The sequence below is a fragment of the Megalops cyprinoides genome, chromosome 9, assembly GCF_013368585.1.
Source record: "Megalops cyprinoides isolate fMegCyp1 chromosome 9, fMegCyp1.pri, whole genome shotgun sequence".
Taxonomy (NCBI): domain Eukaryota; kingdom Metazoa; phylum Chordata; class Actinopteri; order Elopiformes; family Megalopidae; genus Megalops; species Megalops cyprinoides.
Window position 1 is genome coordinate 33,337,917 of NC_050591.1, and position 26,242 is coordinate 33,364,158.

General features: G+C 45.0%; 1 protein-coding gene across 2 annotated transcripts in view; it reads left to right on the forward strand.

Moving 5' to 3' along the window:
- LOC118783527 (protein spinster homolog 2-like) overlaps positions 1-20,969 on the forward strand; it is a 59,265-nt gene extending 38,296 nt beyond the window's left edge. The window contains exons 5-12 of one of the 2 annotated variants that reach the window (XM_036537441.1): positions 1,867-1,933; positions 4,578-4,720; positions 5,099-5,251; positions 5,796-5,985; positions 7,749-7,814; positions 8,264-8,362; positions 11,187-11,350; positions 18,441-20,969. In XM_036537441.1, the coding sequence (XP_036393334.1) occupies positions 1,867-1,933; positions 4,578-4,720; positions 5,099-5,251; positions 5,796-5,985; positions 7,749-7,814; positions 8,264-8,362; positions 11,187-11,350; positions 18,441-18,804 (1,246 nt within the window). In that variant the 3' untranslated portion in view covers positions 18,805-20,969. Of the gene's footprint in view, positions 1-1,866; positions 1,934-4,577; positions 4,721-5,098; positions 5,252-5,795; positions 5,986-7,748; positions 7,815-8,263; positions 8,363-11,186; positions 11,351-13,193; positions 13,290-18,440 lie in introns of those variants that run through there. The other variant, XM_036537442.1, reaches the window with a different exon arrangement.
- Positions 20,970-26,242: the final 5,273 nt, after the last annotated feature.

Sequence of the window (26,242 nt, forward strand, 5' to 3'; positions counted from 1 at the left end):
TAAAGTCTAAGGTTAGCCTAAACATCTAAGTGCATGTTTGCATCATTGTTCAAGGTCATTAATCACAAGGTGATGAAAGCCCGCAGCCCAAAACGCGCACCGCGACGTAGGCGATGTCCTCTGATTTTGCACAAACAAGAGCTGCTATGGTCTGAGATCAGTGGCAGTACAAACTGCATTTATATGAAGTAGTGTTATCACGGTCCTTGATAGCCCTTGAAAACGTTTTCATCCTGGAAGGGCATTGCAGTCATGGTAATGGGCCAAATATCCCACTGTCCATCAAAGGTCATGGAAAATTTTACAAATATTGTTGATTTTAATGTTTTTTTCTTTCATATTTCTTGCTAACTCTCTAGCTTGATGTTATTTTGTAACAACAGCAAGAAAGGTCAGCATAATAATATTGATAGCAAATTGGCTAGGTCTTTGGCTTGTGTACAGAATACTCAATACCAGAAGTCACTGAGGACTGGTATCCACTGCCAAGAGCATCTGTATGAGTCTCCACTTGTTCACAAAATATTGTAATATAATTATGATACAATAAATAATCCCAAGTACATCCTTCAGTTGGAAGTAGGTGAATGACTGAAACATAACTGGAGATGCTCTGTACACTGCTTTAACCCTCCCAAATGGTCTTATTTGCACATAGAGCTGGATCCCTGGGGATCCCTGGGGATCCTTCTTCATCTTTCTGATTTCTCTGCTAACTGCTTCAAGTTTCTGATCATAGGGTGAAGCTCATCTTACACATCCTCTTTGGGTTTATTCCTTCACTCTGTTCATGCATATCGGCTTTAATCACGTCTGTCTCGTGTTATCACGTCTGTTCTGTGTGCAGCACAAACTAAGAAAAAGCTTTGATAAATGGCGTTATATAACTTGGAACTGTTTGACTCTCTTTTTCAAGTTTTAGTCTCTTTATGTTTGATGGTCCATGCTGATTAGGTCTGAGATGACTGTATCTTTTAGACTTGTAGAGTACAATTCATTTTGCCTTGTATTTGTATATTTTGTAACTGTACGTTGTTAATTCTCACTTAACCAATTGAGCCTAGAATGATTACATCAACTGCACAGGGTGAGCTGGGAGTTTTTTACAGACAGGTTGCCCATGTTCATTATCATTTTGAAGATCTCAAGGGATCAAAACGTTGTCTGTGTTCTCTCTGTGTGTAATTAAAACCAATTGAAAACATTAGAATAATGCGTGGACTCAATTTCCTCTGGTCACGCGAATAGTAATGGATCTCAATTTTAATCTCAATTAAGTCTTTCCCTCTGTGACTAGATCTTCATCGTAGCCCAATTTATTAATTTTGACTATTACGGAAATTAAAACATTCATATGTAATCTCAAGTTCGTCATTCAAAAGTCTTTGAAAAGTCATAGAAAACTTATGCCTTGTTTGATTTGGGAACCCATTGTGTTTTTTGCGGATTTATGTATTTAGTGTCGGGTTTTTTGATCTCGCCAGCAGAAAGAGAAAGGAGCACACAGCTGGCTGAGAGGCTCCAGCACTCTCTGTACCTAAACTCCATGATCTTGCTGTTCGCCTTCATTACAGAGGTTCACATCAGGTGCAACGGAGAACAGGCGTCAGGAGACCAATTCAGATGCATATTTTAGCTGCGTCAGGATGCAGTCAGAGCGGCACGATCTCCAGATGCATGAATATTTCACCGAGCCCAGACACGGCTCCATGCTCGAAGGGAGACAGGCCCAACGCTCCCTCGACCTTGAGCTGAATTCAGAATTTCCGATTCTTCTGTCTAGTTTTCTTTTGGGGTGCTTTTTTTTTGTTTGTTTAAAGTTTTCAAGTGTATGTGTTGAGTGTTGGTCTCTTTCCCTTCCGCCAGTGGTCTCGGCTACATCCTGGGCTCCAGCGCTAAGCATGCGGCCGGGGACTGGCACTGGGCTTTACGGGTAAGAGTCCTCATTCATTATTCAGCGGCTACTCATGTAACCCATCTACCGTGGAGGTCGCACCGCACAGATGGCTGAGCCTTGACCACACATAAGGACATCATCATCACAGGACGATCAGCGACATGACATTGCGGAGCAGGGGACGCAGAGGGGGGCGCTCACCTGATATCGGCTTCATCTCATTCGTCTCTTTCCTCTTTCCTCTGTCACCTCGACGCATGTCAAACTGTTATTCATCATAGCTGTGTCTCTCAGTACAGACAGTGTCTATTGGCTGAGAAACCTACTGGAAAAAAAAAGTCCAGAAAAGTTTTAATTGAGAGTGTCAAGAATTGTTTTTTTTTTCGGATACCAGAAAGACTTTTTTAGTACAGAAAACTAGGAGAAAGAAGATAAATGAAATGAATGATTCAGCTGCTGAAGGCCCACCTGACACCCTACCCACACATCTCCTGCCCACGCCTCGGCTCTGTTACGAGCAGATGGAATATCAAATCTCCACTCAAATGAAATAACAAGGTCTTTCACTCACACACCGAGAGCAGTAGATAATCTCACAAGACCTTGATGTTCCAATGCACGGTGGTGTGAGGGAGCTTTTTAGCCAGAAAGCGAGTGAGCCAGCGCAAACATTTGGACTACACCGCGGATCTCAGGTGGCCAGCAGCACCGAAAGGAGCGTCTTTCTACAGCCCGTGGAGCAATAGTCTTGAGTGGTTTCTTGGCAGCGGTGAGCCTCAGTTGTTCTGTGTCATTTTGGCCTTTCCAGGGTCCCTGGACTGAAAACGAATTTGAGCCGCTAATACGTAATTAGGTCACTGCTCAGCGGTGAAATGGGTACATTTACTTTATCACACACACTCGCATGCGCACACACACACACACATAGAGGGAGAGATCGTGCCTCGTTCTCATCAGCCGCTCAGATCAATACAACTGGGCGTGTTTAAAACATCGTTCCTCTTATCTTAAACTCCTACATTTGGAAAAAAAAGGCTTGCATGCATGTACAAGCCAAGTGATGTGCAAGATGAGGGCATCCGTTAGTTTCAATGACTGTGAAACGCAGAGGCATAGTTAGCGGACATTACCGTCACCGTATGCATTTTCAGTTTGGTCTTGTCCGAGTAAACGGACGATACCCACAGGGCTGTATTTTGTAAATGCCATCCTAGTGCTGACGTTGGGTACTCAGCAGCGGGGAGGGGAAGGGGAGAGAGGGGAATAGAGAGTGCTTTTCTCAATTATTGCCAAGACAACATATCAGCCATACCTTTTATTAATGTGACTCTGTAACAAAACGGTGAAGTGCAAAGTGAAGTCACTCAACTTAGATGAATGTTTACCCAGTGGTTTTACAGGCAGTTAAACGCTCAGAGGGGAAAAACGCATCTGCTTTTTTTTTGTTTGTTTTGTGAGACTAGAGTGTAGTGGTCTTCCTTATTAAATGTGTGTGAAGATTTGGAGGAGGGGCGAGGGGATACTTGTCCTTCATGAGCCTGGAGAGGAATGCATGTGATAGAGCTCAATTCCTTGCCCTTTCACCTGCTAATAATGGCTTGCAATTTAACAGCCAATAAAAAGGGGGACTGCGAAGACCTATCAGGCCTTGCCTTCATCTCATTAAATAATTTAGGGCTGTGCTTGAGAAAGGGCATGGCAAATTAACGTCTGAGAACAAATGCGCATGTCATCCCATTCGTGTAAACAGGTCTGCACACAGCCCTTTGCACACGGCGTGTTCCAGCCAGGAGCCTCAGGTATTGACTGAACGCTGACTGTCACAGCTAAGGATGGCTCACGGCACAGAGGCAGGGAGAAGAAGTTCCACCAGTGCAGCTCAATGTCCCTGTTAAGCCGCTGCGGCGTTCCGCCCGCACGGCAGAAGTACGTGCCTCCGGTGCAGAACTCTGCAGGCTGCGGCGGGAAGCGGCTCGGGATGCAGACGCAGGGCCGCACTCCGCTGCGCTGCTCGGGATGCAGACGCAGGGCCGCACTCCGCTGCGCTGCTCGGGACGCAGACGCAGGGGCAGTCGCAGTGAAAGATGAGGAGGTGGACTCCGTGCGACAGACGCAGCACCAGGTCTCGCCACGCACGATCACCACGCGTGTTCTCCGCTGCCTCCTGTGTGTGTTTTGGCCCGATCGGCGAGAGGACAGCCCCCCCCGCCCCATGCAGTTCCTTGCGGCACGCATGAAAAGCTAGCAAAGGAAGCAATTATGCAACCCTGACAGAGGCAGCTTCAACCGCTGCACAGTTTATGTAAGAAGATTTGTGCTCTTGCGGGGATTTTTATTCAGATTCACTTACGTTACACAAACACGTTACACCCTGCGCGCACCAACAGAGAAGCCTCGGAGGTTTATGGTAGAAACACATCAATATGTGCTGACAACACACATTTCTGATGTTACTGCAGTTATGGGCTGTTGATTGAAGAGCATTTCTCAGCAGCCAGCATGTACCACACAGTAGCATCCCTAAAGCGCAGTGAAAAGCAAAACGACATACTGAGGATGCAGAAATATGCACAGAAATATCATTTCAGAGTCTTCAGAGTCCTCAGACTCTGGTGTACAGTATGTGCCGTACAGTTTGTCTTGTCCTTTTGATGAAGAGGTCCTCTCCACCCTCTTGTAGGTCTCCCCGGTGCTGGGGATGACAGCTGGGACGCTGATCCTGTTTTGCGTGCCCGAGCCGAAACGCGGAAGCGCGGACCAGCTCGGGGGGAACCTCAAGGCCCGCACCACTTGGGCGTGCGACATGAAGGCCCTCGCCAAAAAGTAAGAGGGGGGTTTCCTGGGGAGGCAGAGCGGAGCAGGGCTGCAGTTTGGCAATTGGGTTAGCAGCCAGAGCGTGCGTTTCTGGGCCAAGCTGGTCCTCTGGTGTAGCACCCTTGAGCAAGGCACTTAACCTGAATTGCTTCATTAAGCATGCAGCTGTGTCAATGGAGGAGACAATACAGCTACACATGTGGCTCTGTATAAAGGAGTCTGCTGAGAATTTTCATTTTTGTTTTGTTGTTTTTGTAGTTGCATAGTTGTCTTTGAATTGCCTCTGGGTTTTTTTTTTTTTGAAGCATTGCTGTGGCAGCTTTGGGTTGCAGAATAACACCAGCAGAAGTCCTGAGTGGTTGTGCTCTGTGTGTCCCTCCCCGGCAGCCGTAGTTACGTTTTCTCCTCGCTGGCCTCCGCCGCCGTGTCCTTTGCCACCGGTGCCTTTGGCATGTGGATCCCACAGTACCTGTACAGGGCGCAGGTGGTGCAGAAGACCGTCATGCCCTGCACAGAGGAGCCCTGCAGTATCAAAGACAGGTACCTGCCATCTGAGAGCACCTGGCGATTTCCTCTCACATCTCCATCCAATCCATGTGAGCTGTTTGGCTATTTGGTGGTTGAGTGGGATATGGAAATTCAGACTAAGGTGGTGGTGCTAGGCGACTTCTAAGTGTACAGGTGTAGACCAGTAAAAATATAATACGAATAGAATTAGACAATTAAACATTGAAAGCACCACATTGTGAAATCCTATTTGCATTGTCTTACAGGTGTGTAGACTGTAGGCCTACGAGTAAAATGATGTAAATGTACAATTTACTGAGTGCCTGAAAGAAAATATAGTGCCAAAAAAGAGTTTAAGTGGGTGGGGTGGGGGATGTTAGAGGTTTCCAAAAAAAAAAATAAAGAAATGGGTAGGTACCTGAAGGTTAACCAATTCTACCTCACCAAGTACAGAGTCAGTCTGAGAACACAGGCATGCAGATCCATCACAGTGGACTCGAGTTTGAAGGACAGTCCTGACCTGCTCAGTGCCTCTGAGCCACGCTCACCCCCAGCCCCACCCCCCCTCCCCCCACAGCCTGATTTTCGGAGCCATCACCTGCGTCACAGGCTTCCTGGGCGTGCTGATCGGGGCGGCCTCCACCCGTCTGTGCCGGCAGAAGACGGACAGGGCGGACCCGCTGGTGTGCGCCGTCAGCATGCTGGGGTCGGCCATCTTCATCTGCTTCATCTTCGTCGCTGCCAAGAAGAGCATTGTGGGAGCTTACGTGAGTGATGAGCGGTGACCGTTCCGCCGTTCCGCCGGCTCCGAGGTCCTCTTCTGGGAGCCCTCGATATCCCCGTGTATTTTTAGAAAGCTCATTAAACATTGAGCGGAGGCCTGGCGTTACGGAAAGCAACGCGGCGCAATCCAGTTTTCGGGTCAAAATCAAACAAGGACAGTCAAAGAAGGCACATTAGGCCGCACAACCTTAGCAAAGACTAAAAATAAACCCTACAGTAGTGTATTTTTTTCTCTGATGTCCACTGGGAATATGTGTATTCTGTCTGACATGTAGAGCAGGCCATGAAATGTTTTTGGTGTTCAGCAGGTTGTTAAATTTAATAAGAATTTACTGCTAATACTGTTTGGGTGATTTTTTTAAAAGCAAGATACAGTATTTTACATACAGAATTATATAATATTTTCATCATAATTAAAATTAATCAGAGATTTAAAAACATACAATCTATAAAACATGTATACAAGCAGATGTTTTAATATTTAACTTCATTTTCCTGTTACTTCTTAAATTCTTACCCGGTCTAATTACTGGGTCTTGGGAATAGTTGCCATTTCACCTATCATTCCAGTTGCCCTGGAAACGAGCATGCCAGGCATTACTTCTAGCCTCTCCCCATCCCAGTCTGGACTTTTGTCAAACTCGAGATACTGAGGATACTCGAAATTTCTTCATTTTTTACTTTGAATTGTCTCCAGGAATGCTATCCACCTGGTGCGTCCATTCACCATGACCTTTTAAAGATGGATGATGTAGCCGCATTCATGTTCAGACACACCTTAGACTCTAGGGGGCGCTTGCTCCGTGTTTGGCCTGGGCGCACCTCATCATCTGGCTGTATCCGAGCAGCAGCGGGCAGGTTAACCCCAGCCTGAACTCCTGACAGCCTCCATATGCTTCCTATTAGGAGACAAAGCCATCAGGCATCTGTTTGAAACAGGCCTCTCACCTTGTCCATATTCTTGGTAAACGCTTGAATGTGTCTGTGTCACCTGGTTAATGCAGATCCATCGCCTTTTTCCCATGCAGTGCCTCTAGGCTATCAGCACTTTCAGAATGTTCCAGCACTTGCTCCAACACTAACGGTACATTACTGTAAAGGTTTTCTTCAACCCACCAAGGTTTATGGGTCGTCCAAGATGAGACCCATTGTGAATTGGCTTCAGTCCAAATAATTTTTTTCTGTCACTTTCCACAAATACTTGCCTGTGGGAGAAATGATTAATTTTTGGATTTAAATTACACTGAGGAAAAAACAGGTGGTCAAAGTTGGCCTTTGATACCTATGCCCTACTTAACTTAATTTAAAGGTGAATGTGGTACAATTTTAAAAGTAATGAAGACGGGTCTAAATTTCCTATCTAAAAAAAAGAACATTATTTTAAAATGGTGTAATGTTTGACAAATTACCTCAGTTATCTTAGAATGCATTGATATTATTTTTAAGTGAGTTGCCATCTAGACTAGAGTTTCACACTGTGTCAACAAACTGTGAAAGCTGAGCATAGATGTTTAATTCTGGATCAGGGAAGAGTGAACTAGGCGTGACATTTCTCGTGGAAACCCATTTCTTCTGACATTTACTGTAAAGGTTCTGTGGCTCTGAGTGGACAAATGAGATCTTGGGGAATCTAGTATTAAAGACAAGCCGATGTAATGAACACAATGGATTGTCAAAAGAGCGAGTTTAGTCCGGATCGGTCCAGATGTTTAATCCTTTCCCCCCCTCTCCCTCTCTCGCCTCACAGATCTGCATTTTCATAGGGGAGACGTTGCTCTTTTTAAACTGGGCTATTACTGCAGACATTTTAATGGTAAGTGCAGCAGCCTATATTTGTCTACCGAGAGCCCGGAAGGCTATGCATGTGCATTAACAAAGACGCTCGTCTTTTTAGGGTCTCTTAGAGCATTGCGGCCGTCAGAGAAGCCGGTTAATGTGCACTAGGTATGTCAGTGAAATATACTGTTATTATGTTATAAGATCACGATCAAGGCAGCCACGATGCACGTCTGGGCAGCATAATGAGGACCCTGGTACAAAAAAAGGCACCAGCCGTCCTGAAAGCGCCAGGCTTAGAAGTGGGGCAGGTCAAGATATTCAACTGGACCTGAGGGTTTACATGGTTTGTTATGCTGTGAAGTGAACTTCACAACTGAACCCCAATTTAAAACTTCAGAAGGGTTTTTAACGGCTGGGTAAGCACTTATTTCTTCCCATTTCTGTGTGCAGGTGTTATGTAGTAATGCATAATCTCTGTTTCAGTATGTTGTAATCCCAACCCGAAGAGCCACTGCTGTTGCCCTGCAGAGCTTCACGTCTCACATACTGGGGGACGCCGGGAGCCCGTACCTGATTGGGCTGGTGAGATAATCTGATACACCTTATCCTTTCACTGCATCATGCAGTCTGTCAGCCATCTTTCAATCACCTGCTGAATCCTTATACACACAGGGCAATGGTCGGTCGCTTTCCTTTGTTTTAGCCAATTCCGGAACATTGTGTACACTCTGGAATGGTGTCCTTAGTGTACAGCCTAAGCCAATTACTCATTAGGGAACACTTAAAACTAAACAAAAAATGTTATTTCCACAAAAAAGGCCTGTTGTGGTTTCACTTTAATTCACTGAATTGGTGATACAGGGGTCAAAGATATACTCTTTACAAAAGGTGTTTCATTAAACCAATATAACACCTTCATAAGCATCAGATAGACATTCATAAAAACCTGTCACTGGGACTGCCACCATTCATTGTAATGGTACAATGACATTTTAATTTGGTATGTCAATGTCACATTAATGTGACACAAACTTGTGACATGGCATGACCTATGAGAGTCTGTCAGTAAGCATGTGTGTTTTAAACGCAGTGGTAATGAATGTTCATTTAAAGCCTACAAAGGCTCTGTGTAGTTCTAATATAGGACCCTTCATAGAGTAAGTATTGCGTTTGGAGATGATTGCATTTGGTGTGTTTGTGTGAGGTACTCTTCAAGAACACTATCTCCAACATGTGTAAAGTAGTGTCTGAACTGTCAGTAAAACACTGAGGTAGAAAAAAAAAAGTTGTGGAGATTTAGGCAGACTGTGACACAACAGCTGTTCAGACTGTCATCTCGAATGAGACAAAAAAAAAAAAGTTATGAAAAACAAAATGACAAATGCACTGCAGCGATGACCCCGAAGCCATCTGAAACGATCAGACAGGTATTTTAAGGAGTGAGACGGTGACAGAAAAATCAGGAACTAGCTGTCAGAGTCATGTGGGGGCTGAGACAGACAGTGTGAGAGTGGACTGGTATTTATAACACAGATGTAGGCCGAGACGTCCCGCTGGGGAAGTGTCTCGGCACGGTTACGTTTGAGTTTGTGGAGCAGAAGAGCACCGTGTATACCTCCCAAAACAGAGAGGGTCACCGTGTCAATAGACCCATAACCAAGGGCACTACGCCTCAAGTTTCCACACAGCTGAGCCAAGGGGAATAATACACAACCTAGCACCTCCATGCTGGGGCAGAGAAAAACAAGACAAGCGACACACAAGAGCCCAAGGACATCCGGTACTGTGATGGCTGTTGGGCTGGCCTATGGTCGACGGAAATTGTCCTATTATTACATCACAATTGATGCATTGTTCACCCAGGAGCCTAAACAGGCATGTGATTGGTCAACAGTGACGCATTCATAATGCCTCTAACCCAGGACTGAATGGAACCCCAAGCAAAGGACAGAAAATAGGTCTCATTGCTTACGTACAGCAGCTACAGTGCTAGATAAATGACCCAGTCAGTATTAATATTCTCCCGGTCCTCTGCTCTGAGTTCGAGATACTGCATGATTTTTTTACACACACGCCTTGTCAGACCGAATGTATATGTTGTGCTTCCAAGAAATTTAGAGGAGGGGGCTTTAGTGGCCATATACGTTTATTACGAGGGGTGCCTAATTTAACTGGATAATTTAGCACGATGCAGGTCCCTGTGGGAATCCCCTCGGAGCGGATGCTTTTCTCTCCATTTAAAGCAGTTGTTATGAATTGACTTGTAAATTAAATTGCCTCATTCATGTCACACTCCGTTGTTTGCAAACGGCTTCACCGGGGAAAGTTACAACGATAATTCAAATGACATCACGTACAGTATACACAAGCGCACTTTGATAAATGCGTTCATGCCTCACTGAAGGAATAAAAACAACACTGGCATTAGATCGCGTAAATAATCGTTCCTGTTAATTTGCAGGAATGCTAAAGACAGAGCGGGTGACAGAGATCAGGCAAAGGTTTTCACAGCATTAATTATATGCACTGTACCCAGCATGGAGTCTTGCTTCATTACCATAACTGTATTTTCTAAGGAGGGTTTTGCTGCTGGTGTCTCTTGCCGTTGTGTTTTCATGGTAAACCCACAGTGAACACTCCTTTTCAGCCCTGTGGTTCATTCATTACAAGGAGCCCTTGCAAAAAAACAAAAGGCCTGACCGTCAGCACTTCTGATGGTCCCTGGTGGGGAAGCAGCTATTGTTAATCATTAAACATAATCTATCCTCTTAATCCTGCAAACAGCGGAGAAAGAACCCGCCAACCACAATGAGGGTTATGAACACAGAATGAATTATTAAACTGTGTGTTTTATGGCAATAAATATTTTAGCGTTTACAATCCCGGGCCCGCTGAATTAAGCAGCCGACCCGTGTGCATAGCTGTGCGTTTCATTATCTGCCGCGCCTGCCACAGTGATTCAAAATGACTTCCAGTGAGGCGGGGCCACTGCCCTGTGTCAGCATTAACGTGAATATTCCTCACCCCTCGTCCGAGGTGCTCCCTCTGTTGTGTTAGTCAGGCTGCTTTAGGATCGCATGGCTGTAATGTCCTCATACATATAAATGTAAAAAGCTGCCTTTAGGTCCTAATAATGGTAGAGAAGGGTTCATTTATGAATGTGCAGAGGGAGAGTGCTTATGTGAAGGATGCTTATTTTATGCCGGTGTAAATCTGTGTGTGTGTGTGTGTGTGTGTGCGCGCGTGTGTGTGTATGTGTGTGTGAGTGTGTTTCCGTGTATGTGTGCGCGTACGTGTGTGTGTATACAGATGTGTATGTTTGTGCACATGTGTGCGTGTACGTATTTGAGCGCGAGCGTTTACGTTCACGGGTCCCTGCGCCCGTGTGTGTTTTGATTTTGGGCAGATCTCGGACGCCCTGCAGAAGAGTTACGCACACTCTGCGCTGTGGCAGTTCCTCAGCCTGGGGTACGCGCTCATGCTCTGCCCCTTCGTCATCATCCTGGGAGGGATGTTCTTCCTCGCGACGGCCCTCTTCTTCCTGGACGACAGAGACAAAGCTGAGAAACAGTAAGTCTCCCTTCCCAGGCACCGCTTTCCGGCAGAGCTGCCATTTAAGTGCTGAGCCAGTGCTTACAAGCTGAATATTCCCACAGTATGCAGGATGTGCAATGATACTTAAGAATTGCAGATAACCGTGGTGCTATAAGGGTTCTTAACTTGCACAGACTTCCTATAATACAGACCTGAATGTTTATTGTCATTTCAACTTACATACTTGTTAAAATGACACATGCATTGTGCTACTAAAGCAAAGGCTGTTTTAATTGCTAAGTGATTTTTCTTCTAGGTGTGAAAGGAAGGAGGTCAAACCCTTCTGCCCTGTCTGCCGAGAGACTGAACAATGCTGTTCATTTCTATAGCAGTTTTTTGGTTATTTTTTGCTGAAGGTAACATGGTAAAACCTTTTAATATAATCCTGTAAATCAAGACAGCCTAAGGACTAAAAGCACATCTGGGTCTCAGACAATGTTTAAATGCAAGCATATACTGCACATTGCCCTGAATCTGGTGTACCACGGACATTAAAAAAGGCTTGTCTTGTGGGGTCACATCCGTGCCAGGTTAAAACGGGAGCAGCAGAAAGTGAAACACTGTGCGTTGCATTAATGTGACCTTGGAATAATGTAACCTGGGCAGGTTGGCGCCATCCCGCAGCATCCGTGCACGCAGAGAACAGCAGGCCATTGCGCTTGGCTTCAGCTCCACTGACCACTGAGCTCACTCTGTAAGAGATCAAAGTCTCAACATCAGCTCCAAAATAGGCTTAAACGCTTGCTAAATTTTACACTGTAAAACTAGATTTAGGAGTGTGTAAGTACGGCATAGTAAGTCTGGAAGGACTGATTATGGTAAGTGTGTCTGATATGATAGGGTTAGCAGGATATGCTGTGATATATAAATAGTAAAGTAAATATTACGCAGTACTGTGCACTTTATCGGTATCGTAGCATTATTAAGATAACAGTATTAACAGTCCCTTTAGCTGAAGTTGATACTGTAGGTATACAGCACTGTGCTGTAAGTTTGGTGTAATATGGTATGTCCAGGTTATGATGGAGATGAATAATTTAAAAGCCTGCAAATATCCCAAGAACAGCTGTGCAGTTACATAACATGCTTTTCTCGGTACTATAGGAGCTGCAACAATAATGACAGCATGCAATGAATAGGGGTGTTTTTCTAGAGAGAGCATCTAGCTTCGGCACCGATTCACAGATACCCACTCCACACTGCCCTGGAGGCGGCAGCTCCCGCTGTGTTAACCCACTGTCTGTCCCGTCATTTTGTCCTTAGCAGTTCTGCACTCTAAATAACGCCAGCACGCCTCTGGAAGGGGCTCGTTGGGAGGCGTGGCCCGCTGTTTCGGGGCTGTGTATGTTTCACCATCTCTGCATTGCTATGTTGTGTTGGTTGTCGATGTTGTTGTTTTTATGTGCTGTCATTTTGATTTGCCGAGAGGGTCGATAGCTGGCGGTAAAAGTCCTCTGGCGTAAAAGGCCGTCAGCTCTCTCTGCAAAGCAGATGGTGCAGCCTGCGCAGACGGGGAGAGGCCCGACGCAGCCCGTCTGCGCAGGGGTCATGACCTCTGGCTCCCCACAGACGGGGCCCGACTGCATCGGATGGCCCGAGGGGCAGGCGGGCGAGCGGAGGGAGGGCGGGACGAGGCGGTGAAACACCCGCCTCGCACCCGGGCTCTCTCTCTCTCGGTTAGCGCTCCGTATTGTAGCCCGGGAGCCCCCTCGCAGTTAGCACTGCTTATCTTAGTCCGGGCGCTGTCTCACGGGGCTCCCCCCAGGACACAGCCCTTTCCCCCTGTCTGTCTCATTGCTTGTTCCCCTTTCTTTCTCAGGTTGAATCAGCTCACCATTTCATCGTCCTCTGTCAAGGTATGATCAGGTAAATGTTAGCGAATTGTGGATATAGAACCCCCCCAGGTGTCTCACACAAAAGAGGCCCCCCCCTCCTTGCACAGTTACCACCCCCCCGCCACCACCCACACAGCCATTTTCTCTCACTGCAGCACCTGAAAATGCCCCCTCCTTCAGGTAAATGTTAACCTGAACCTGCTCAGTCAAAGAAAGGCACCCCAGTTGGCCAGCTTATTTTACTGAGTGTTGACCTCTTTTGTGGAAGACCTCCCCTTTAACTCTGCAGTCATGACTCAGTTGTCGTGTTTCTGAGCTGCAAGGCCGTGCTGGTAGGGTTCCCACGATGCGCCAAACACTATTCCCTCCTTGCCTTATCAGAAACGGCCACTTGCTGTGTGGAGCCTCTAAGTCTAATTACCGAAGCCCTGTTTGTAGAAACAAGCACACGCGAAACACTCCACGGCAGCCAGACAGCCAGAGCAGGACAATAGGGTTTGGAGGCAAACAGGCTAGAGATAATAAGATTAAACCCAGACTGACTGATTGAAGGGCAAAGATTTGTTTCATGTTGTTATTACTCTTTTTAGGGTATTGCATTAAGATGCGAGTCATCGACTTATTAAGCCTTTTGGCTGTTGCTCCCGGAGCCTCTTATTTCACTTAATTTATCACATGCTTTTTATTTTGACAGTACGGCAGCGTTTGTGGGCTGGGCTGGAAGGGGCAGATCTGTGCTTTTTACAGGAGCTTAGGGTTTGATGTAACAGAGAGGGTAAAACTCTGAGCTACAGATGTTTTATCCCGTGTTCCATCCCGTTGTGAAGGCGAGGCTTAGGGTTGCCCGGGCGAACTTTTCCACAGTAATGCGGCTTCGCCCCGTGATTTGTGCCTGCGGCGTGCGTGCATTTGTGCAAACTGCAAAGTCACGCTCACGCACTGCTCCGGCTGGTGGAGTCACATTGAGTGACGCAGGGAGTTTTGCTTGGCAGCTCCTCAGGCCCGTCACACACAGCACACTGAGTTCCATTGTGCCCGAAGAGTGTTTGGGTTGCTTTGGGTGTAGTGGATGCGTTGCCTGATACAGTTGTTTTGACCTGGCAGTTTTATTGGGCTGTTACCTGCACGTGTTAGTGATGCGCTTATTTGGAAGTCGCTCTGCGTAAGAGCGTCCGTGAAATGAAGTAATGTAATGCGATGTAATGTAATGTGGCGTAATGTAATGTTTCCCACTGAATATAAAGTTTTTAGGTTTTGTTATTGTTTGCGGTGAGTGAAATGCACACGCACACTAAACAGATTGAGCAGAGTACGTGAGAGACATATCGACTGACGGAGGAAACGCTCTCTCATAAGCCCCTGCCCTGTAAATCGTGGTTTTGGAATTTTAAAGTCCTGTAATGTCTGATTAAAGACTGGTACAGATTTGTGTGCATAGGCTGGTGGCCATTTTGGGGCGTGGCAAAGTGTTTTTAGCCTACATTATTACGCTATTGGCTGGTGAACCTGGATTTGCCACACAGAAGGAGGGAGAAAAAAAAACATACAATACTTGGAAGAATATATGCTTGTATACTTGGAAGACAAATAATATCCGTGAAAACAACAATTTGATTGCTTGGAGGCATAAGTTGCATTCTATTGAAAAATTATATAATGAAATCAAGACATACAAAATGCAATCATTATGAGTGCCTCACATACTGCAGTGACAGCAAGCCCGTCTGCAGCTGTTTTTTATTTTAATTTTATATGTTTCACTGTCATTTCACTGTCCTCATTTTTGGCGTGAGATCAATTCACCCTCTTTTCGTGGTTTTAATCAGTACTAATTAAAAGGTGCTCATAACAAGTTTAAACATAAATCTTGAGATCTGTGCTATCCTTCCATGTCCAAAAGCAAGAAATGGCATTTTTAACAAACCAGTTGCCTTCACAAGGTGAACCAAACAGCAAAGTATATTATTCAAGTGCACGAGTATATTATTTCATCTTCTATTTGCCAGTTGTGGATTAGGTCTGTACAGATCAATACAGTATACTAGGTCAAACATCTACGTATATATGAAGACACACAGAAAGGTATTATGTAACCAATGGCAACCACCCTTGCTGCTAATCTGGGATCATAAAGAAAGGATTTGTTCTGACAGAGCATTGGAGAGGAAAGTATATGAAATGATGATGTGGTAATCAATTGATGTCATCATATAGCTGGGACATAAATTCACTGGGGCAAGAGTACTGCACATACTGTTCAGAGAGGAGGCAGATGGTACCATGAGTAGGAACGGTGATCTGGGGAAACCACAGGAACGTAATCACTTAAGCTGTATACAAAACAAGCCATTAATCTTTAGCATTGTGACCCAGGAGCTTTATATATGAGTGAAAAAGGGAGAAGAGAAAACAGGAAATAGAAAAGGTTTTTTTTTTCTTTTGTTGTTGTTTTTTCTGGGCCTCTGCTGCCAAAGGTAAACCAAGCTTGGAGTGCTGGGTATGACCACAGCCTGTGGATGACTATAACAGTCACAGCAGTAGTGATGGTTATGAAAGCTTACACCTTATCATAATCTCTGCATGCATTCTGAGTTGCAGGGTAAAGGCAGGGCGCGAGGGAACAATGGAATAATGTGTACATTATGATGTATTAGCGTTTAGAATTGAAAAACGGTTCACATTCCGTGGGCTTTGATTCCGATAAGTGAATTATGGGAGTTCCGCTGAGAGCACAAAAACAGGAACAGACTGCTTTGCATTCCAGCTTTGAACTGAAATACTGACATGGGAAAGACCAAGAATGTTACAGAAAAAAAGGAGGTTCCACATCATTGTTGTGAATGAGCTGCATTGTGGTGTGATACGGGCTGCCGACATGAGAGCCTGCTGGTCTTACAGAAGGTAGTGCACATCATCACCATGTACTGAGTGAACTGCCTTAGCAGCCAGTGTCTGTCTCGTTGACTGCTCACCACTGAAGTTACTGCCCACATCCAAGTCAATTGATATTGGGAAATGAGGCCAGAGGCAGGTGTGATGTTTGGTCCAGGAGTATAAAAACCGTAGAGCAGAGAGGACGTGGTCCTTGACACTAGCAAGCAATCTCCAGTCCTGTCTAGTATTGTGCCCCACATACTGGTTGCCTTGATGTCAGAGGTCAGGGGTTGTGTGATTCTCTCCATCTTTGATCTACAAATAAATGCAAGTGTGATTTTTTTCCAGAACAAATTCAATTTTTTTCCATTAATTTTGCCAACCACTGAACTTTTCAAACCATGTTTGTGAAGACCATAAAGCAGTGTTGATTGTACCCAGAGGTTGGTCCTTGTTAGATCAGTGCCACTAGCTCATCAGCTCATTGGGGTACATGACCAAAAAGTCTGCAGGTCACTAGTTCAGCAGCACTCAGGGGCCTTTTGTAGGATATAAAAATCTTTATCAGTAAACAAGCAGCACTGTGTTTTGATCTAATCCTTCATCAGTGCAATATGCAGCATTCTGTTGGATCTGGAAATTCAAAATGTAATCTAATGAAAAACAATCACAACAGTCACAGGACAATAGGATGTCAAAAAAAATGCTGGGTGTACCTGATTAGCCAATGTGCCAGCAGTACAGAAGTGAGAATGTAAACCAACCACGTGCATTTTCAGACCAACAGGGGGCTGGCATTTGTACGTGCTAACCAATGGGAAGTGGAGATGTGTGATCTCCCATTGGTCACATCATTCTGATGAAGGCTTAGGCAGAAACACGTCAGTGTTTTTACTAATAAAGTTTGTTTGATCAGAGTAAGTTTATCACGGCCTTTGAACACCCACACTACCTGGAACACGAGAGTCATGCATGTCTCCCCCATCTCCCCCCACTCCCCACCCCGAATATCCACAAAAAGCTTTGGCAATATTGGCTATATTGAGTTTGGAGTCGTGCATGTTTTTTGAGGTTTCTTTGTGGTTGAGTTTAATTTCCCCCTGTGGAAAATTTGTACAAAAATGTACAAAAAAATCTCTGTCTTTTGTACAAATCATGCTCCTTTGATGTGTATCATGACAAGATTATTGTTGCACACTAGATCATCACCCAGCTGCCAGCAGTGCCCTTTCCCTTATAAAAATTTGATGCCATATCACCATGTCTGATGAAAGCAACAGCTGCAGGTGTATTCAGTGTTGCAGCACTTAAATATATGCATTTACCATCATTATCCTTTCAAAAGACAACCTTTGGTTAAAGGCTAATTTGGTTCAGTCAAGTGCTAAGAAAGCATGTGCAGTTACTGTGCTGGGGGAAAAAAAAGAAGTTGTTCACCACAGGCACGCTGTCCTTTAAATCCTGTAATCCAGCGCTTAAGTTAATTATGCTTTTTAGCAGTAGAGACGTCCACTGGTCAGTAAAATGGCTACGGAGGAGTTGCAGAGAAGCACGCAGACCCAGACCTCTCTTCCTGTTGATGCTCATAGCAGCCCATGGATAAAAATCTGGATTGAATAACCGTGGCAATGACAGATAGAACCGTGCAAGTGCTGCATATTGTCTTTAGATAGGAATCTATTTGATTTGGCTCAGTTTTGGAGTGGATCTAAACTGCAAGATTTTTGTGACTATGACAGAGAGGTTTAGGCTGCTGTCCTTTTTATGAAATGGATTGTAAGTAGAGGAATTGGGTGGTGGGGGTGGGGGGGGTGTCCCGTCAACAGATCGCTACAGGTATAAATGTGGGCAGAGGTGCGGTACTGACACCAGTGCTTTGCAGGATGCAGTTCATGGACATTCCCACGGGGCATGTTGCATCAAAGGAGACGCCAGTCAGACAGATGGCCTGGAGAGGCGGAGGGATGATTACAGGAATGCACCGCGGGGGACACATTCCCAGCCCCTTACCTCTCTTTCTCTCTCTCTCTGCCCATCTTTCTCTCTCCCACTCTCCCCTGTCTTTCTCTCTCTCTCTCTCTCTCTCTCTCTCCCCTGTTCTCTCCCTCTCTCTCTTTCTGTATCTTTCTTTCTTTCCTTCTCTCCCCCTCTCTCTCTCTCCTCTCTCTCTCTCCTCCCCTCTCTCCCCCCTCTCTCTTTCTCTTTCTCTCTCTCTCTCTCCTCCCCTCTCTCTCCCCCTCTCTCTCTTTCCCTCTCTCTCTCGCTCTCTCTCTCTCTTTCTCCCTCTCTCTCTCCCTCTCTCTCTCTCTCTCTCTCTCTCTCTCTCTCTCTCTCTCTCTCTCTCTCTCTCTCTGCAGGATGCAGGGGGAGAGTGTGCGGGGGCGAGTGGAGGAGCTGAAGCCGGCGGTCCCGGCACTGAGGCCCGCCCGGACGCCGCTCCGCCACACCGCCAGCTCACTGCCCCTGACGGGCGGGCCCCTGATGGACGTGCCACTGTCAGGCGGGCCCCTGATGGATGGGCCCCTGATGGACGGGCCCCTGATGGACGGATCCGGCCGCTACGGAGGCCCCGTGATCTGCAGCAGGTGCCAATCGCTGCGTTTCTACACGGACCCCACACTGGCCGCCGCGGCCGGCAGGATGACCTTTAGGGACACGGAGATGACCTTGCTTCCTCCCGGCGGCGAGCCCGGTGAAATGGCCCTGAGGTCTTTATGCTGACGATGTGGCCCCGGCGAGGCTTCGGTTCACCTGTGCGCTTCTTTCGGCATCTGTTTGCAGTCGTAGGTCATACCGTACAGCACAGAGCATCTGTGACACAGAGTTTGGTCAGTCGGGTTTTTTTTTTTTCTAATGTATAATTGGAAGATATCCCCCATGAATGTTTGAAAAGAAAAGTTCAAGATCTCAAGTCCAAGTCTCATGTGGAAGCTGTCTGCAAAGTATGAAGACAGGATGACTCTCGTCTGCTAGGCTGGCTCATAACATTTATCATAACATCACCAGTCGATCTGGAACGTCCTTTGAGATAGCCTGGAAACAGCACATGCCATACAGTATCATAGCATTCTCTTTAGCATCAGAGAACATGTTTTTGCGAGCATCTTTTTTACAATTATAAAACACACTGGCATTTTGGAATGAGCTGATGGAGCCCACTGGCTTATCAGGCTACATAACTGTTTGATTACAAATCTCAGCTGCTGTCCTGGAGAAAGATATTTCGAAACTCTGAGCATATGAACAACAAGCTAAGATTCAGTCGTAGGCTTTGTATACAGTACATGTGGTTTGCCATTGTAGATATTCCTGAAGGCATTCCTGTATTATTCCTGAAATTTGTGTTGCAGTCATAAAAAATGTGCTTTTATCAGGAGCAAGATGGCAAATCAGTTAAGTCTATCTCTGGATGAAAAATGGCCTCATAAGAGAACTATCCTGGCCATAAATTATGTTTGATACCCTGTGGGTTACACAGCATTTTAATCTAGGTCAAAGAAAAGTCTAAGAATTCAAGGCTTATAAAACTGAGTTTGACTAAATGTCTCACCACAGTACACAAAGAATGGGGATGTCACCACCCATTCAATCCACAGTACTCCTCAGTCAAAGCTGATACTAAGTGACTGTCTGTAGTAATGTTCCTGCTGAAGTATACTATAGTATGGGTAATAGGACCGGGTGGTCTTGTGTGACCCTGCTGTTGTGTCTTTTTACACCGTGGGTTTGAGGTGCATCTCTCTTTTGTGGTGCATTGAGGGAAAAAAGCACCTCATTCATCTCTAAACATTATACTGAACACAGATGGTGTTCATGGGAACGCTGGAAGAAACATTCAGTTGCCAGTTGGTTTCTCTCGGTTCAGTGTTGGGAAAGATCATTCTGAACATGTAGGATGTGCCTCTGTCCAATTACGTTATTCATTGTGCAGCTTAATCATGCAGTGTCAAGCTTTGTGTGATTCTTTCCTGCATTTTACCAGTATTGGTCTGTAAGTGAACATATAGCTATACACCTATATTGTGCAGCAATATTCAGATATTGGAAATCATAGATTCCGGTTGCTATGGATTTCGTTGCCGTAGTGAACGATTCATGCCAGAGAGCTTAGTGAAGGATTTTTATACTTTCACCTGTGCATTGATTTTAAATGTGCCCTATAATTTCAGCCCATTTTATCACAGTGGAACAACTGTCCTTTTTAAATCACAGACACTTATAGTTCTCCAATATCCAACTGCAGAACTATGCACATATTAAATCCACTTGTGATCACAGCTTCTCAAGAACAGATAAGCACTGGAATTCTATTCTATTTTACAGAATACATCTATCCAGGGAGCCCAGTAAAAATGGACAGAGGAACCCTAATGTCTCTCAGATTGATCATGTTTCATTATCATTAGGCTGTGAAGCTTCATGAAATGAGTTTTAGAAAGAGTGTAATATTCAGGGGGATCTTCTTCAAACTCTCAAATGGATACTGCCGTTTCTTACCAAATATATGTGATGGTCATCTGTTAAATCTCAGCATTGAATACGGATGGTTTTCAGTTACGAGGCTGCCAGGTTCCTGGTGCCCAAAACTGTTCCTCGCTAACTGTTTGGTTTTTGCTTTTCATTTTTTTTTATAAGGCATTGCTACTGGACTACTCTTCACTGGGTAATGTGATGCAATGGTACTCTCCTCATTCTTGTCATACAAGAGTTTCTGTAAAAAAGAAAACTGGAATCGTATTTCTGATATCAAGCAGAATTCAAAGCCTGTTTTATTTTTTAGAGCAAGTGTAATTGCTACTGTTGTCTAGGAAGTAACTGTGACACTCCCATGGGGAGGACTAGGAAACCAACGTGTACATGTAAATTGTTAAATAAACTTATTCGAAACGGACCGTGGACAGACTATTGTTCATGCGCGCATAGTTCTTTCTGATAACATCTGCATCCTATAAAATAAATTAATTCACCATCATGAAAACAGGTGTCAGTGCCAGTGAGTACCTGGCCTTTAGGACTGTTCCTCACATATTTATAAGGCATAGACAACGGTAACGGATAAGAAGGGACTGAATGGACGGCGATGCCAGGTGGACGCAATCAGAGGGAAATGCATATTAGACGGCTGTGTGTAGGTGGATACAGCTCGTTGCATTCATTTCTCATCGGCTTATGAGAATTCTATTAAAAGCAAAGTGGCTCATTTCCTCCCAGCTGTGGGAACCTGGCCATTCTCCTCGGATCTTTGGAATTCTGCCATTGATTAATTGCGTAACAGTTCAAAGTTCGACCGTAACACGAGGGTAGGGGGATAGGTTTTACACACGAGAGGCGCACTGACATCACACGATGTGGCCCGAGAGAAAACTGGACTGCGAATCAAAAAGTAACATTAATTAATTTTCTATATTATTAGTTACCCGCTGAGAGTTGTTTATTTCTGTACCTCCAATGTATTCTTTAGTGCAACGGTTAAGGGAGAGAATAGTATACAAAGGCAAAGTCTTGCTGTATTTATCACATCGCTTTTACGACAGCTTGCGTTTCGGTATCAAACCGTCATCACTTACATTTTTTTGAAGAGATGTGCGCGGACGCGGCTAAAAATAGGCACCTCTGTAAGCGGTGGAGCTGATTGAGCCCCCGGGGGGGAGAGGGGGGGATCATCGCGGCGCGGCTGTCACACATCCGCTCAGAAGTTCTCACCTTTTCTCTGTGACGTCACACACCGGCAGCGTCCCCGTTCGAGACTCTGCTGCCCGCGAAACGCTCTCCAGTCGCGGCCGCAAGCGATGATCCGCTTTTCCAACAGCTGACATCAATCAACGCTTCATGATGTTTGAAGTATTTGTGGAAATGGCACAATACGCAAAAGCGCAACTAAGGACTGTTAATAAAGAACGCCTTGCTCAGAGGATTAATTACGGTTATAGATGCTATTATTGCTTGGCCATTGTATAACAACGCAATAAGATCTTCAAAATAATTGAACGACAATTTTTACAGCTCAGGGCAGCATTTTATTTCTTTTCTTTTTCCCTGCATATAATAGGTACATAGTGTATATATGTGCTGTAATGAGAGCATCACATAGAGACAGATAGCAGGACACAGATTTGCTCTTGACTTTGTGTTAGAACCCGTTGCCCAACTTAACCTCTGCAGCATAACTGACAGTGATGAACGGTGTGAGAGCATGATTTATCCTGTGTGATGAAGTTCTACCCATTGTTCCATGAATGCACATCTGCCATGGCTTGTCTGCTTGCCTTCTGCGGTAGCCTGTTGAACATGCCCACTGGGACACTCAAGGACATTCAATGGATTGGAGTGGCAATCAACTCTGCTGTTTGCCTGTGTCAGCTGGTGACATAAAGTTGCCTTAATGAAACTAATGGCTGTGTTCCTCCTCCATATTTAACTGATCTTTCCACATAAACAAGAACTAGTCAATAATTGCTGTGCAATTAAAAACAAATCCTCAGCTCCTATCGTACAGAAGCAGACAGTAAGGCACTCAGTATTTTATTTTAGAAGACTGCAGACAATCCAATAAGGCCATTATTATTTAATGATATTAGCTTGTTAGCTGGCTGTACTTTAGGTTTTTTGAACCCTCTGGTTAAACACCAATGTTCTTTGTATAATTATGGTATTGTGGTTGTATTACACAGAAGGAAAGTTAATTAAAAAGTTGCCTTTGTACAGACTCAGTCCCTGTAAAACAACAGGCGAGGCAAAAAGGTTTCCAAGACACATGCAATGAAAAAGGGGATTTGGATTTCAAACACAGAACGTTACCCAGTATGATCTGCATCTGCGCTGTTCATGTCTTACTCACTCTGGATAAAATGTGTGCCTCAGCTGTCATTTCTGTAAAGTGATTCTGCCTGAGTGTGATCGATAAAATCTTTCCGAAGGTCTTTCTGATGGCCAGTGCATTGCAGAGCTGTGTGGATAGGCTGAGTCCACATCACAGTCCTCTGGCAGCAGCGTGGAGTTTGAGCATACTACTGAGCTCCAGTAAGACCGTGCTCCTTCATAGGAAGAAAGTTGTGAATCTCTGCTGCTCTCTCCTCCTTCACCCTCCCCTCCCCCAGCTTCCTTCGTTCATTAACACATAATCTACTCCTGTGTGCAAAGTACAGACAAATCATTTACACACAGTATGCCATGCACATACGAACAGGAAGTTCTGATTGGCCCATAAACACACACCCACCCGAACACACACACACACACACACACACACACACACACAGCGACACAGAATACACATGCACATACGAGTATACAACACACACATGCTCACATGTGTAGTCACATGCATACAAACACACATAGACATGTAGAATACACATGCGTCCATCCGCATACACGTGCATAGCCACACACACGCACACACACACACGCCTACACACAAACACAGTCACACACCAGCTACAGGGGAACAGTGAGTCACTGGTTCAGTCTGAAGCTCTACACCTTGGATCAATGTAGGACAGACTAGCACACACCCTCCTTCCTTTGCTCAGACATATTCCTCATATATTATTACTGTGGGCAAAATGATCAATGGCTATCAACCGGTTGCCCCCCGCCGTTATAAAACATTTTGACAGTTTCTCAGTCTTACTCAGTTGCTAATGTGTCTCTGGTTCCCCAAACAGGTCAGTTCATTCAAATTAACACCACACATCAAAATCTTTCTGACACCTCCATTTTTTATCACAGAATTTCCCTGAAGAGAATTTCCCCAGTAATGGCTGCACTCTGTATCAAAGACAGAGATCTTTGCGCATTTGTCATTAGACCAATTACTGCCAATTGTCATTTAGTTCATTTATATTTTGTCCTTGTCCAGAGCCTAACTATCTGATTCCTCTGGGTGTAATCCATAATAACTTTCAAAGTCAACGTTTAGTCCTATCTTAAATAGGCTTTTCCTATTTCTTCACCTGTGCCTCAGCTGAACTGCTGCGGTATTGTTAAATCCTTGCCTGTAATCCCTGTGAAAAATCCCAGTGTGTCTACAGGCTACTCATTAGCTGAGGTCAAGATCCCCCGAGGCACACAGGCCTCATTTCCAGCATGCGAATAGATGCCATCCTCTCCCAGAGTGGACAGCTCTTCTCACTGTGCAACCGTGACTCACAGCTATCATTTCTCACAGATGTGTTGGAGCTCATAAATTGCCCCCAGCTGTGACAGAACAGTACTATTATGGGTCGGTTGGGTATCCCATAATCAAGAGTGTGCCTGATCCAGAATTTGATTAGAAAAAAACCTAGAGTGAATCCAGGATTTGTTTATTTTAGTGTACAAACCACACTTGGCCACAGACATCCAAATATGCAGTCCAATATGCAGTCACCTCTATGTGTTCCCCAGTCTGTCCCTGGTGGCCACATTGGTCAGGTTCTTAGTTTCCATTTGTTCATAAAGTATTCCCATCGGGTGCAGACAATGCATGTGCACTCTATTGCTGTCGGTGATACACATCCCAGGGACTTTCTGGGTTTAGTAGGCCGAACACCATCAAAGGACAATACTACAGAAGCACTCTGGACCCCTCCGGGGATCTGGGCAGTCACAGACACCTCTCCAGAGCATTTTTCATTTTCGGACAGTTCAGCAGACAAGGGCACCACTGAGAGAGAGACTTAGCCGCAGCTCTCTGTCCTGCACAGCCAATTCACTCCGGCTTTTTACCTGATCTGAATCGCTCCCGGAAAACAAATTGAACCGAGATTATTTGATACTCTTCTTTCCTGTCAGTTTGTACCCGGCTAATTTCCTCAGGGCTGCGGCAAGGACACTGACATCAACAGAGACAATTCCATTAGCATCCCTCTCACACAAGCGTGCCAGTTCGTAAGGACATTATAAATTACAGGCACAGAGCTGGCTCACATCTGCAAATTTTACATTCACCTCCACCACTGTTATCAGTGCAGGCAAACCAGGGCCTTTGAGGTCAACAGCTTCGTAGTGTTCCAAGGGCAAAACAACAAAGGGACTGGGTTGACCCGGGCCAATCTGGGCCAAGCAGGAGAGATTCAAATAAACTCTGCCACGAAACTCACTCACACAGGCACCACACGTCTCGCGCTGAAATATGACGGCAACTGAATCAATATATTCTGCATGGTTTCCTCAATACCGTTGGGAATGATCCTCCACATCAATCTAAAATTAGAATTCCGTATTAACTCCGCGGGTCACACGGTAGCCTGTTTGCCGCAGTGCTGTTTCTGCTCGCGTTTCATCGCGGAGCAGATTTCTCGCGTGCGCGCCGATGCAAATGAAGAGAAAACGGAGCAGATTGCGGAAGCTGCAATGAATATACAGCTCCGACCGACCGCTTTCCCCTGCGTCTGCAGCAGACCACATCGGCGACAGCGCAGCCTTTTTTCATATTCTCATAACGGGAACGGATCTGGCGGTGGAATAGATACACCATCCCCCTCTTTACCCCCCTCCGTCTTTTTCCATACAATCAATGCATGCATCTTCATCCTTTACTGCAAAAATGCAGCAGAGAAAAAATTAATCAGCGTTTCATCAACTGGAGAAGAGAGTAGTGGTTGCATTGGTGTATTTAATTTAGCTCGCTGTAAAATGTGCAGCAGGCTAAATTTAAATTTAAAATGTGTTTTTAATTCTTTTGTGATTTTATGTCGTATTTATGTACTCTGTCTACAGTATTATAAGATTACCTGATCAGAATGCATACCGACAAGAATGTTTGCTTGGGTTATATTGTCTCGCCATAAACTTCAACGTATATTTCAGCCTTCCAGAAGATCATATTTTCATATATTCCATAATAAACTGCTGGATGGCATGCTGACTTTGTTACTACATTAAAATAGGGCAGCTTAGAAAAAATTTACACTTTAATACATAAAATATAACTGAGAGCTCAGTTAATTGTTTGATCAAAAATGAGGCTATCTGACATTTTTAACATTTTATGTCACATTAAATCTGTCCCTGAAACTATCCTGCCTAAACATTTTCACAATTCATGCAATCTTTTTCTGCCCAGTTCTATAATTAAACTGTCTGGGTCTTTGTTCCTTTTTGTTATTTTTACACACTGGCTTTCTGCTGCATGATGTATGGACACTCACAGAAGCCTGTCTCTCCTTACAGCCAG